This window comes from Ostrinia nubilalis, chromosome 9 (genome assembly GCF_963855985.1).
Source record: "Ostrinia nubilalis chromosome 9, ilOstNubi1.1, whole genome shotgun sequence".
Lineage (NCBI taxonomy): Eukaryota > Metazoa > Arthropoda > Insecta > Lepidoptera > Crambidae > Ostrinia > Ostrinia nubilalis.
This window is the reverse complement of record NC_087096.1, coordinates 17137603-17152528: the sequence shown is the minus strand read 5'-3', so window position 1 is coordinate 17152528 and position 14926 is coordinate 17137603. Positions and strand designations below refer to the sequence as shown.

Sequence of the window (14926 nt, the reverse complement as noted above, 5' to 3'; positions counted from 1 at the left end):
ACACTCGGCACCGCGGCCCAGCGCGCCGTCTGCGACCCGCTCACGTGAGTACACTCGGCACCGCGGCCCAGCGCGCCGTCTGCGACCCGCTCACGTGAGTACACTCGGCACCGCGGCCCAGCGCGCCGTCTGCGACCCGCTCACGTGAGTACACTCGGCACCGCGGCCCAGCGCGCCGTCTGCGACCCGCTCACGTGAGTACACTCGGCACCGCGGCCCAGCGCGCCGTCTGCGACCCGCTCACGTGAGTACACTCGGCACCGCGGCCCAGCGCGCCGTCTGCGACCCGCTCACGTGAGTACACTCGGCACCGCGGCCCAGCGCGCCGTCTGCGACCCGCTCACGTGAGTACACTCGGCACCGCGGCCCAGCGCGCCGTCTGCGACCCGCTCACGTGAGTACACTCGGCACCGCGGCCCAGCGCGCCGTCTGCGACCCGCTCACGTGAGTACACTCGGCACCGCGGCCCAGCGCGCCGTCTGCGACCCGCTCACGTGAGTACACTCGGCACCGCGGCCCAGCGCGCCGTCTGCGACCCGCTCACGTGAGTACACCGCGGCCCAGCGCGCCGTCTGCGACCCGCTCACGTGAGTACACTCGGCACCGCGGCCCAGCGCGCCGTCTGCGACCCGCTCACGTGAGTACACTCGGCACCGCGGCCCAGCGCGCCGTCTGCGACCCGCTCACGTGAGTACACTCGGCACCGCGGCCCAGCGCGCCGTCTGCGACCCGCTCACGTGAGTACACTCGGCACCGCGGCCCAGCGCGCCGTCTGCGACCCGCTCACGTGAGTACACTCGGCACCGCGGCCCAGCGCGCCGTCTGCGACCCGCTCACGTGAGTACACTCGGCACCGCGGCCCAGCGCGCCGTCTGCGACCCGCTCACGTGAGTACACTCGGCACCGCGGCCCAGCGCGCCGTCTGCGACCCGCTCACGTGAGTACACTCGGCACCGCGGCCCAGCGCGCCGTCTGCGACCCGCTCACGTGAGTACACTCGGCACCGCGGCCCAGCGCGCCGTCTGCGACCCGCTCACGTGAGTACACTCACTCGGCACCGCGGCCCAGCGCGCCGTCTGCGACCCGCTCACGTGAGTATCATTTAACCTAAACTTTCAAGCGACCCGCTCACGTGAGTTGCTTCATAAATTAATCTGTCGTAAACTTTGAAGTATGTAGGTAACACTATATGAGCCAAAACGGCGGCTTCACCCCCCAGAATAGGATATTTGACACCACCAATTAATTGACGTGCTTTTATGAACTGTCAAAACGAAGCTCCAATAGATTTTGTAGAGCAATACCAACCCATGACGTCACTATTTTGGTAACTCAATTAACTTTTTACAAAAACAACCAAATTTTTAATTTACAGTTTATTAAAAAAAATATTTTTAAGACAAGAATACAATGCGTTTTTAAGTAGAATTATTGGTAAATGGTGTCAAATACCCAATTTTAAACTACACACTGCGCAGGCGCTGGCGAGACGACGGACGCTCGAAAGACGCTAGTGTAGTTGGTACCTAAAGGTTTTTTGTTAATTTCTGAACTGCTTTATTATCCATTATGTTTCAAATTGTACACATATTTATGTTGATTGTGTGTCATCAATAGTACACAGTTTATAATGTTATCTCACCCCCTTAGCGAGCCGCGCGGCAACCGTTTGTTCGAGGACGTGGACCGGTTCGTGGAGCTGGAGAAAGTACTGTTCAACGAGCGCCGCGAGCCCGGCCTCAACCTGAGTACCGTGATGCAGGCCTGCCACGCCAACCGCACCATCTACACGGTACGTCTACTTTTATTACCTTTACCAGATCATCGATCCACTGAGTAAAATCTGTAGCCCTAGGAGGCGCGCCCCGATAAGCTTTTGTCACGCAATTTTTTCGATATTACGCGATAAACTCATACATTTGTCGTCTAAAATCATCGATAAGATGGCGATCGATTTATCACGGCGCGCATCCTAGCATGGTTGATCGAGATAACTGCTTATCTCGCTGGAATGCGACTCTTCCTCCCACTTACACATAGAGCGTCGATGTGACGTCACATCAGCCAGGTGCGCAATTAACTTGACTGGATTGTAGGTGACTTACATTACATTTTCCGGTCCGTGGTCGCCATTTGTGAACTATCTTGCCTCAACTATTATTGGTTCTAAAAGTTGTGTCCCATTTATTGCGCCTTTAGTTGGCTATGTAGGTATAGGTTACTTTGGTCTAATATTATTAGTCTATGTTTTGATTTTTATGGATATTCAAACTCAAATTCTTTATTTGCTATAAATTCTCATTTTTATACATTCCAAACCAATAGCAAGTTGCTACAGACGATCAAGTCAAGCATTAAAAGACCATAAACTGGAGCACACAACGCTGATGCACTATCTTCCGCACAGACGCTGCAACTGCACCGCCTGTACGACCTGGAAGCATTAGTAGCGGACAGCAAGCGGTCGCTGGCGGCGCGGACGGCGCTGCTGAGAGTGGCCGCGCCCGCCGCCGCGCCCGTCACCATCCTCAAGCCCTCCGCCAAGGACAAGCTGCGCCAGCTCGCCGGCACCGGCCTGTCCGACTTCAACTTCGACAAGATACTGCACGCGGTGAGTGGGTGGTGAAACTGACAATGATAGTTGACGTTGGGAAGTGCCAAAATTTTATCGAAATTGAATAAAAAAAATAATAGATTTTTGTTGTGTATATAGACCGTTTGGTGTAGTGGTTCAGAACGGACTACTATGCCGAGAGGTCCCGGGTTCGATTCCCGGCTGAGCAGAAATTGAAATGATGAATGTTAATTTCTGTGACGCTGGGTGTTTTCTTTGTATACTATGTATGTATTTACAAAAAAAAAGTATTTAAGTATGTTTATATTCGTTGTCTAGTACCCATAGTACAAGCTTTGCTTAGTTTGGGACTAGAGGCGCAGTGTAAAATGTCCAAGGATATTTATTTATTTATTTTGTAAACTATTTTTTTGTCACGTTCTATGTGCAAAACGGTATTATTTTTATCGAGCATGAGCAGTACGCAGATATAAGTATTAACTTGTTCATAAAAAAAAAATACTATTGACAACAGTGTTCACTACCCATTGCCGGTCATGCCGTCTCGTTCAATCGCAAAGAATCACCATTTGATGAGAGTAAGAGCAAACACGGAAATGGATAGTTAACACTGTGGCCGTGTGTACGTATGTGCAGAGCATATTTCGTCTTTGATTTAGGTGTCAGTTAATATTTTGTTAAATCTTTATGGTTGGTTTTCAGCTGGAAACAAACATGACGTCACTGTCACTAGAGGGTCTGGCAGCGCAACTGAACAGCACAGCATTGGCAGTGGAGGAACGCAGCGGCTACAGTCGCGTGGCGCCCGAACTGCGCCGCGCCGCCGCCGCGCTCGCCACCCTGCACCGAGGGATCCTGCTGCCGCTGCTGGCCGACACTGCCGAGCTCAACGTGAGTACACGTGACGTCACAGCTGCGCCGCGCCGCCGCCGCGCTCGCCACCCTGCACCGAGGGATCCTGCTGCCGCTGCTGGCCGACACTGCCGAGCTCAACGTGAGTACACGTGACGTCACAGCTGCGCCGCGCCGCCGCCGCGCTCGCCACCCTGCACCGAGGGATCCTGCTGCCGCTGCTGGCCGACACTGCCGAGCTCAACGTGAGTACACGTGACGTCACAGCTGCGCCGCGCCGCCGCCGATGTCCAAGGATATTTAGAAAGAAAGAAAGATACATTTATTACAATGGACATCACACAAATACAGGCAATTACATAGACATGACAGTGGCACAAAATAATGGAAGAAGAAAAAATAAAAAAAAGAGTAAACTGAGCAGTGCCACCCATCCACCAACAAGATGCCCACTGCAACGGGACCCCACTCAGCATATGCCGTGGCCCACGGTGACGAAGGCCACGGCGCTGGTTTTCAGTGTGCCCCATGTCGAGTGAGGGTCACGGACCATTGGTAAATAAATAAAATAGTAAGCTACATAAAATTGTCTAGATAAACATATATAAATAGTAATATTAGTGCACATATAAATACAAAAGGCGGGAAATCGGTAAGGATGATTACTTATTTATTTATGTGATTGTTAAAATGTAAATGTGTGTTCGCAGACGACGGCGATGAAGCTACGCGACGGGCTGCGTTTCAACCACACATCGCTGAAGGAGGCCATCTCCTACCTGTTGTACGAGACCTCGCAGGCTGAGCACTACCTCAACACGCAAGGGCCTGAACTGGTGCAGAATGTATGTATTAATATTATGTACAAAAAACGATGTTCTGTGCATTTACAGTTTATGTGAAGTCGTCATCACGATAACGCGATCGCTTCTAAACGAATGCTGCCTCTTCACGATGTAATGAATTTTAATACCAGTGCCCAAGATGTGATGCGTAGCGTTGTCGAATCAGTGTAATTATATTTTGAGGTTAATTTCGTGCCGGGAACCTAAATTATTATACAAAAAATAAAAAAACCCTTCAAGAAAAATTTGTTACATGTTTCTGAATTAATCTTTTTTATGTTTAAGTTTTTAATAAATATTTTTGAACATTTACACTGCGTCATCTAGTCCCAAACTAAGGAAAACTTGTACTATGAGTATCAGACAGCATATAAACATACTTATTTTTTAAATGGTCTATTGATTCTCTTGTCTCTTACAGACGATTGTACAGGTACGATTGCGGTCAAATACCTGCCTTGTCCTACATAAAAAAAGACATTGATTTTCTGTACCTTACCACGACAATGGCAAGTGGCAACCCCAATGGCTAACATTTGAAACATGTGTTTGCAGATCACACGTGAGTTCGGCGACGTGGTTTCCACGCTGGTGCAGCAGTACCTGGAGCGACTGCAGGACGCCGCGGAGCATTCCGTGGGACGCTGCGGGCCGCTGTCCAACGCCTTCAATGCCACGCGTGATGCCGCCTGCCACAAGATACTGATGCCTTGGGTCAGTAACTACATTTTTCTTCCTCTACGATTGGCCATCCATAGCCGTAATTAGATGCGTTCTGGGAGCGGATTATTTGACTGGTATTCCGTTGAATTGCAAAGTCCATTACTGGTAGAAGCTCTACTTTCTTTCTGACTTTCTGAGTAACCACATGAAGATTTTTTTGTTTTGTCACCTGTCATCCGCTTTGCACTGGAGGGAAGTCGAACCTTAACTTTGAACTCCTCTTATGTTTTTCTGACTAATTTCGTTGTGAGTCCAATGACAGTTTAACTGTGGTTAAACTTTTACTGGTTGAGTTTTTATTGACGGACAAGCTGTAGAACCTGGTTACACAGGAATGCAGTGGGTGGGGTCGAGAGATGGGAATAGTCCCGTTATATGAAGATTTATTTCTAATGCTGTTATTTTTCATTTACTCTAGTGTATTGGTAAGAATGAAAAAAAAAAAGATGGATTGTCCAATACGTCGTTCATACAGTTTTCATAGATTCGAACTCTATACCTAATTGGAGTTTATTATACTCTGATGATTAAAGGGTTTTTTTTATTAAAAGTTTATGTTTAACTTCAAAAAGAATATTGGTTCCGTATCTCCTCATTTTTATATATTTTTTTAATTTATTTAGGAAAACAAACTTATGGTAATATAAACTTTCTTTTTTGTGTTATGAGTGAGTTCACACCATTCGTCCAGCGGCGGGGTTCGAACCCATGTTCCTCAGATCTCTATTCGACCAGCCCGACACGTATTTTCGACGGCTATTGTTCGTCATTTGACATTATAACGGGTGGTGTATTCCAGAACGGCTACTGGATGTCGCTGGCGTGGTGCGTGGCGCTGCTGCTGCCGCTGATGCTGGCGGGCGCGCGCCTGGCGCGGCTCTACACGCACGTCGACCCCTACCCCGGCCCGCTGCACGAGGCGTGAGTACACCCTATATCACGACACACACACACACACACACACACACACACATGTTACATCACTCTACCTACACACATAAACAAGTAGGGTGGGTGCACCAGTCCCACACCAGGAACCAGTAGTACACCATTTCTAATTTCACATCAAAATATTAACAATCTGTCGAATTTCCCGCCACTTTTGTTTCGTTTGGTAGCACTGCCGTACTTCTACCAATCATTAGTCATAAATAAAAGCGACAAATACGACTTGGTACGATCTGGTCAACCTTAGGCACATTGCGACTTTCCACATTGATTGTTAAATAAAAATAAACCTTACAGCTATTAAGAAAAGCTTATTCCAATAAGCTACTTGATTCTATGATAGACAAGGAGTAGTTAATTCTTTTTTTTTTTGCAATGATTGCTGTAATAATTGAGTCACAATATCAAAATTACTTTTAAAATGTCGCTTATTCGGTTTGTTACTGGTACACCCACCCTACTAAAATTTTACATTACCACACGTCTCCAGTAAAAGCCTTTTAAAGCAACGGCATCTTAGCTGAAATACGTGAGATGATGACACAGACAGAAACTGCAAACTAAACTATACGCTGTAACGTGAGATGGGTGTGGAAAACCACGCCCACTTTCGTATCCGAATTCTTGGAGATACATACAGAATGTTAAACAAATTACATATAAAAGGATGCGTTAGTCAGTATGCGTCAGTATTTTTCAGCTATCTTAAATTTTACAAGTCCACTCACGGGTACGTGTGAGAAACTTTATCAATTTAGTTTCAAAATAATTACAATCTTGAAATACATAACATTCTAAAACACTTGTTCCATTATATTGTCATAAAGCAAGCATTACCATTTGCACATGGAATCATGAATTATAAGTAACAACAATATCCACGCTATGAGCACGAATGAAGCAAGTGATTTACCTACACTACACACTCAAATGTTACCTAATTTCACATGCTGCTGTCATAAAAAACGATTGAACCTGTCACGTGTCACCGCTGCAGCATTATAATGTCAGTAACTGCACGCGCACAAATGTTTCAGCTTCAATTGTTTTTCTATGGCGCCATGTTGTTGTCGAGTATAGTTTGGACGTAGCCACAAAATTAAATGACTCACTACAATCAAGTGTTCTCATAAATGTGATTTAAAAACACCTCTTCCACATACAATCATAGGAAAAGGACTCGCACCAAAGTCAATCACATTTTTGGCTATGTCCACACTTATAGACTCTTTTTGTGTATAATGATTCTGTTGTCGCCTCTGCGCTCACAAGCCCTTGTGACCGGAAAGGCGTTGTGTCGGGCTAGGAGATCATTCATTCATCATCGTTTTATTCGAATTGTTTGCAGTTGTGTTGCATGATTGTTATTACGGTTCCATCACTAAACTCATTCCTGTAGTGCGTTTGTATTGGTGATTCGTGGGCGTCGGGTCTGTTAATTCAATTATCATAATATAATCGCTAATTTGCCATTACTAACGGTAGGTTACATATTCCAGTGAATATTATTTAGCGCTGCTGCTACTGCTTATCAAAAATTGTGAAGTCTATAAAATAAAGAAATTAATTATGGCTAATATATTAATAAGATAATAAAAATATCATTAAAAGTAAAGAGGGGTGGATAAGTATATTTAGCTTTTATCACTCGACGCATGCGAATCACAAATTAATACCGTTCTGCATTAAAACTAGAACAAGTGGAGACTGCAAACAGTTCACTCGTTTCTCTTTCTGTTCCTTGTTTCGTTTCAGTATTTTATTTCGGATTGTTTATTTGTGTGTTAACGTTCAGTTGTCGTTTGATGTGTTGGGTTTGTTGCACCCCATGCCCCGCCTCCCCTCCACTCCCCTGTTGCCTGAGAGAGTGGGGTTATATCCATATCTACGTAAAGCACTGCCATTTTGAACAAAGTGGCCAGTAACATAATTGACACGGTGATCGCCCGATACTATTTTTAAAGCTTGCAATCGATCTAAAAGCTATGAGATGAGAATTCAAATAAAAGGTTATAATTACTACAAACTTCATTAGTACTTAATATAAAGATCCGTTTTATCTTTCTAAATAAGATGAGGACCAATATCTGAAACCTTTATCATTATTGTGTAAAATGTTATATCAATACTTGTGATAGTTCAAAGTTCTAGTGGCGTTTCATTTACATGGAGCTTGAAGGTTGCTTGAAATGTTACTTTCTGGGCGTTAGCCACACTCTCTCAGTAAAGGAATGTCGTCTGTAGCGCCTCTGCGATTGGTTACACGTTCGTCTAGTCTCGAGGACAACAATTGAGGTTGAAGAGCCGCTGCGTATACTAATGTTAGTTACTATATTCGGGTTCGAAACAAAAAACACACACACTTAAAACAAAGTAATTTTTTATTGTGATACATTGAATAAATAAACAAAAATGTTTGTAAATTTTATATTCTATAATACTACTACTATACAGATTGTATACTTACTATAAAATTATGTGACTAATCAACCGAGTGACGGTGATTGGCAAAAATGGATGTACCCCATTTATAATTTAAAATATTTTGAATTCAACTCTATTAACTCGACAAGGAAAGGTTTTATTTATTACTTTTAGTTTTATACTTTGAGAGAGGGTACATAATTTTATTTCAGTTCGTTTGTTTAGTTTTCACTCACCACCATTACGTCATAGGTTTGAAAGAAAAGAGAATTTGTTCCCCGAAAAGTAGTTTTAGGTTCGTTGATGTGTGGTCCGACAGCAAATACATGAGCCAGGTCGCGAGGGCGTTGTAGTCTATTTGTTTGGCAATATAAAATGAATAAATAATTTGATATTCGAAATGCGAATCGAGCAATTATTTCGCATAAAACTTAGTTCCCAAGCTATAGTCTGGTCCGTGAGCACGTAGAATTTTGTCCAATGACTCCAAGCTGCCTATCCTTTTCGCTCGCGCGTAATTATATTGCTGTCGCGACTGTGCGACTGGCACCCGCAGTGAGTGTGGGTATAAGGATATAAGGATGGGTAGCTTGGGGTCATTGGACAAAATTCTACGTGCTCACGGACCGGGCTTTACCTCTTAAACACTTATTTAACTATGAGGTCTATGTTGAAAACGTGGTCGAAGCCAATCGCGAGGCGAGTGTATTAGTTGTGGGCCCATGGTCGCTCGCGCGGGACTGAGCTGGCGTGTTGTTGGCAGCGCGTATGAGCCGATGCGCCGGCGCGGGCGCTGGCGGTGACGCGGCGCGCCGGGTAACGCGTCCGACCGCGCGCGCGAGCGGTGCGCGCGAGCAGCGGCCGGTAGTTGCCCGCACACCCGGACCTAGTAATAACAGAGCTCGTGTTGCCAGGTCCATTACGAAAACAACATTCATTCCAAATTGTGGTTTTTACTAGTGATGGGCCAACTCGGGAAAAACAAAACTCGATTTAACCCGAGTTAAAATCCACGTAACACGGGTTGAACTCGAGTTAACTGGGTGGACAAGTGAATGTTTTTTTTTTAATTTTTACCAGTTTATTCCCTCGAGATTCGCAATAACAGTTTAAAAAAAATATATAATTATATTATTTATTTATAATGAATTGGGAGAATCATACTAACTAAACTTAACTAAAGTAAGAAAGAAAATTATTGTTTGAAATAGAATAATTTATTCATGTATTTTTGGATTGAATTTTATTTATAAAAAATATTTATATTTATTATCACTTGGCAATTTTCAAAAACAGAACATAAAACACGAAAATCTACAACAATAACCGGCAATTTAAAGTTAATTTCAAACCTACATTATATTGTAACACTTGTTTGTTATGAATGGACGAATGAACATAGTCTCATCACTCAAATGATCGGCAAACTTCGCTCCATGTCGGTTCCATTCGGTTTACGATACGAACTGGAGTCAGAGAGAATTCAACTCGAGTGGGTTCGAGTTACGCCCAACTCGAGTTACTTACTCGAGTTGACCATCACTAGTTTTTACACCGGGAAATTGACAATATCTTTTTACCCACGCTATTGGGGCTCTGAATCAGTATTCGGTCCTTGTAAATGCGTGAGCAACTTCACCGTTACCAAAATTCGTAGTCTCAATCGAGACTGTAAATGACACCTTGCAACACTCCTCACAGCTCACTCTGACACATGAATGCCTGGTATCTTTTGAGTTTCAACATCGAAGCCTACATAAATACAGTGTAGTGTTCATATAGTCATTTATAACGAAATCGCTTTAATTCATTGCCAGACCACTTTGCGTCTTAAGTGTCGATACATAAGGCGCGTGTTCCGATGGTGTTGATTGGTGTGCTCGGATGACTATCGGCCGGGGCGCGGCGGCCGCGCGCGGCTCTTCGACCTCTTGCACGCTCCTGCGGCCCCCGCCGCCGTCCATTAGCTAATAGCTGTCCTGTCCGTGTCGTACCGTGCTTGTCCATGTTACTCCCGCTTTGAAACCGTGTTTATGTTGTGTAGAAAGTTCTTGAGTATCCCCAATAATATTATTTTTGATTAGTAGAAGTTACAAGTTCAAATATATTTGACAAGTTACTCAAGTGTCTTGGTTCACAAGAAGCTTCAGAAACGACTTGTTTTTGTGTTCTTTTAATCATTTTTGTCGTTAAATTCAATAGATAACTAATTAGTTGTTGTACATCTGTGCTTTCAATGTTGTACTTTTAAATCTATGAATAGAGCGTGTTTCTTATGGACGGCGGTAGGCAGGCGGTTTGTTGGTGTCGTGTGCGTAGGTAGGTGGCATGCGCTAGCGTCCCGCCCACTGTACTCGAGCCAGTCGCTGTATAGTTCATGTTGTCACTTCCGTTGCTCGCGACTGTACTGTACATACGCCCGTAGCACTTAGTGTCATGTAAATAAGCCCCTTATTGTTCAGTTGTTACTATTCGTTTGTTTTCTTTTGTTCATCATCATCTCTCATCCTATAAATACGATATACATAGCTTATTATGTAATTTATTATGTAGTAGTTCTAAGAAAGTCATGATACTTAGCTTATTTGGAGGCAGCAATAGCTATTGGTGTTTTATATCTTTTGAATAGCAATATTTTTCATGATATGACTAACGACAAGACAGTCAGGATTACTATTTTCTCTCTATAATATTAGTATAGATCTCAAACTGATCCAATCATCATTTTAGTGCTAGTCGTTCCAAAGATCTCCATACTTTTTAAATGTTCCCTTAAAGTAGGTAGATCCAAAGCATTCGTTTACATAGTAAGACATCCCGTGTCTGAATCCTAATCCGTCGTCTCACCTAACCCCACATGACACATTCCCATTATTGCCAAATCCAAATAACCTTAAGCTCTTGGAAAAATGCTGGTTTTGAAAATAATGGGAGCGTGTTTTATCGTGTGGATAGTCCAGCGTCGGCCCGCTCGTGGCGAGGGTTGACTGACCGTCTGTTGTCTGTTGCAGCGAGTATTTGTATGACGCGTACGCAGACCGCGATAACGTACCCCTTGCCAAGTAAGTGCCCCACCCGCCCCCGCTGCATGCGCTTGTCACTGAGACGTGCCCCCAGCCCCACTGGACTCGATCGGGGGGCTGAGTGCACCTGCATGAAACCTAGTCTCTGCCTTTTCCTTTTTTCTTATTGCGGTTGAGGTTTTTTCTTATAGCATAGGTTTTTTGACAACTTGTAACAGTAGGCGTTTTATTAGAAAACTGATATCGGTACAAGGGTACGGGACAGACGCATGTGTTAAGCGGCATGTTCGTACTAAACCCGGCATGTTTCCGACCGGATTCCCGCATGCAGGACCCGTAGATTTGTTTACTTTCATTTCGTTATTTAAGTTCATTTATTTTGATGTTACTTTGAAGTAGGGCCTAGGCAGGTTTTAGGGCGTGACACCCCCGGGTCGGGACCGTAAAAGTTGCAAACGGTCCGCTGAATTCGTTCAGGAGAAACGTGGCGTCAGTCGGAGTTCGCCTTTTTAGATAAAAAGTTTGTTCAGTAGATATTTATAAACGCCAACTCGGACGTGACTGTCAATCATATGTCAGTTGTGAAATTCGGCATCGGGGGTGTCACACGCGAGTGTGTGTTGTCCAAAATCGTGACGGGTCGCTGCGCCGCAGCGGATCGAAGCGCAGCACGCTCGACATCGAGGGCAAGATCGCGGAGTGGCGCGGCCGCAGCGCGCCGTCGGCCCCGCTGGCCTCGCCGCCGGGCGCGGGCGGGGGCGCGGCGGGCGCGGGGGGCGGGTCGCGCACGCTGCTGGTGGCGGAGGGCGCGGAGGTGGTGTGCCAGCTGGTGCCGGCCGCGCTCATCGACGACCTCAAGACGCGCCTCGACGCCAAGGACGAGGACAACGAGTCCGGCATCCACGAGTCCGAGTAGCGGCCGCGGCCACCAGCTTTGGTTCACATCGGTTGCCGGCTTTGATGAGGGCTCGATAATTTTTTTTATTAAATTATTTAGGAAACTGCAAATTCAGTTCAGTGTACTCGTTTGCTCTGTATTTAATGAGTTAAGTTGGAGCTCTGCTGCCAAATTTAGGCGAATTTAGACCATTTTTGAAGTAAAATTTCGCCATAAGGCAGATTGCAAATCTTCATTTGACGGCACAAATTTTGATATCGTCATTTTTAGAAATAGGGTGTACTTAATTATAATTTAAATTAGATTCGAGTCCAATATTTGTTTTTAAATTGTTAGAAATGTTCTGCCTAGGCAGCCAAAATTTGTTTTATAGGAATTCGTGAAACGAATAATTTCTTAACATAATTTGTTATTAGTCAATGACCTGGTTTTCGAATCGAACAGGTTCTAAACGTAATAAAATATCAAATGAATAGGTTAGGAAAAATTATGAAAAGTTCGCACGCTTCGCGCTTGACCACGTACGTCCGCTCCGTTACTCGACCGCTTGTGCCTCGCCCAGTTACTCTAGCTGACCATAGTGCAACAGAGCAGTAAGCCGACTTGCGGTAATAGAGAACATTTATAAAATCAATCTGTGTAACTTGTTCTCAAATGCAATACGCAGACATTCCGGTCCATTCTGATCTAAGCGTATAAAAGAGCCATTTCAATGGACACGAGAATTAGCGCCATCTAACTGGAAGTTCTCAAATTAGTTTTGTTACACTAATCAATCATGAAGGCTCTATTATACGGTCGGCTTATTGATATTTATTTTCAAAAAATATTATAATGAAGTAATAGTAGTTAAACGGTCAATAAATATACAAACATTATGAATCCGTATACTAACAGCAACGCTCGTACAATATTGATCTCATATTATACAATATACATGTCTATCCATACTGTAGCGTATACTGGTAAGGTTTTTGAACTGTTTTGAAGGTATTTTGATATGAAGCTGTATATTCGCTAGCTGGACAATGGCCCGTCCGTTTACATGAGGTCACTTGTCGTGACTGATTTTTGAAATTTTGAAGTCCAAAACGTGCTTTGCGCTATCGAAATAAATACACACGTAGATAGGTTCAGAGTAATAAATTATAATAATAAAGTAATCGAATTGTTTATACATTTACATACTGTATTTTAATGAAATTGACAGTAAAATTTGATGTTGTGGTACAGCGTCATGAATGTCCATTAGCCATTTTTAAATATCCTCATCCAATAACGAATAGGATAGAGAATATTTAATAAATAAATTATTACGTTATAAAAATGCTTTACATTTAATCAACTTACTACATTTACATAAATAGTCTAGGAATAATATTGAATCAGTTTTAAAATATCACCCTGTATATGACTTATTTGGAATTTATGGGGACCTTGAAGTAACGTCATATCGAGATAAATATATCAAGTTAAGGTTAATGTGCATTTAAGCAAACTAGGAATCTGAGTAAGTTGCACTGAAGTGAATTGATGTAGTTGTTGTGAATATACTCGTACTCGTATTAAGAATTGTATGTCGTTTGTATGTTTTTATCTCTAGGGTTTTGATGTATACCGTCTTTTATATCCATTTATAATATTTCTCTCTAATATTGTATCAATGTATTCCATTACTAGGTAAGGACATTTTGTCACACGTTTATACCTACATTGTAAGGTAACAATATTAGGGTAAGAATCGCAACACAGAATAGACTTTGAAATAAAACTCGATAAAGCTCTTTGGTAACAAAACTTGCTGGTATACAAACAATTATACGTCCAGTACACATTATTAATGTTCTGGGGAATGCACAAATCTGTGTGGGTAGTGTGTTGTTAGTAATCGTTAGTCCACTAGCGCCACGGGCCGGCCGCGGCCGTACTCGGTAACCGACGCTTGCTTGCTTGCGTGAGCACATCTTGTAACACATTTTAGTTCGAGTTAGTATTGATATGATTATATCGGACTGGACTCGATTCCAATATGGTTTACTATGTATAGAATAATATAAACTCTAATCCCTTTTCATTGACTAATAAATGGTGTGTTTGAAGATCAGCAACAAACATGGAATCGAGACCACCGCTCTGAAATACTGACTCGAATTAATAACTAAATTGTAGTTTGATTTTAAATAGATTTAAATTATGTCCGGTATCGAAAGATTATTAAATAACTGGTTCTTTGTTATCTGTCTGATCATGATATTTGTTTATTTAAGTAATTACTTTAATTAGTTACTTAGCTCTAGTAGAAAGGAACAGACAGGGAACAAAGGGTAGGTAAGTATGGTTCCTTGCAAATAAAAAAATGGTATCCGGGGTGTTTGAAATTTTTAAAACATGTTTCCTTAAAATAAAAATGTATATATGTACTTTCCTTTTGAATACTTTTATTTAACATTTGTTGTGTTATTTACAAAAAAGGTTAAAAATTATAATATCTAAAAACTTAAAAATGTGAGTTAGTAGTATTAAAATCACTAGGACTCGTTTCATAAGACTTCGTATTGCTAGATTCTGTGGCTTTGATGACCTAACGCCTATTTGGATATTCATAAACGACCGCAACTACATTTTCCATTACTTTGAG

At 43.2% G+C, this 14926-nt stretch overlaps 1 protein-coding gene across 1 annotated transcript in view; it reads left to right on the top strand.

Moving 5' to 3' along the window:
• Positions 1 to 14926, top strand: part of LOC135074876 (prominin-like protein) — a 73084-nt gene that overhangs the window by 52142 nt on the left and 6016 nt on the right. Inside the window, exons 12-18 of the mRNA XM_063969258.1 lie at positions 1651 to 1792; positions 2408 to 2611; positions 3278 to 3466; positions 4138 to 4272; positions 4828 to 4986; positions 5795 to 5916; positions 11379 to 11429. Coding sequence (XP_063825328.1) covers positions 1651 to 1792; positions 2408 to 2611; positions 3278 to 3466; positions 4138 to 4272; positions 4828 to 4986; positions 5795 to 5916; positions 11379 to 11429 — 1002 coding nt within the window. The remainder of the gene's footprint in view (positions 1 to 1650; positions 1793 to 2407; positions 2612 to 3277; positions 3467 to 4137; positions 4273 to 4827; positions 4987 to 5794; positions 5917 to 11378; positions 11430 to 14926) is intronic.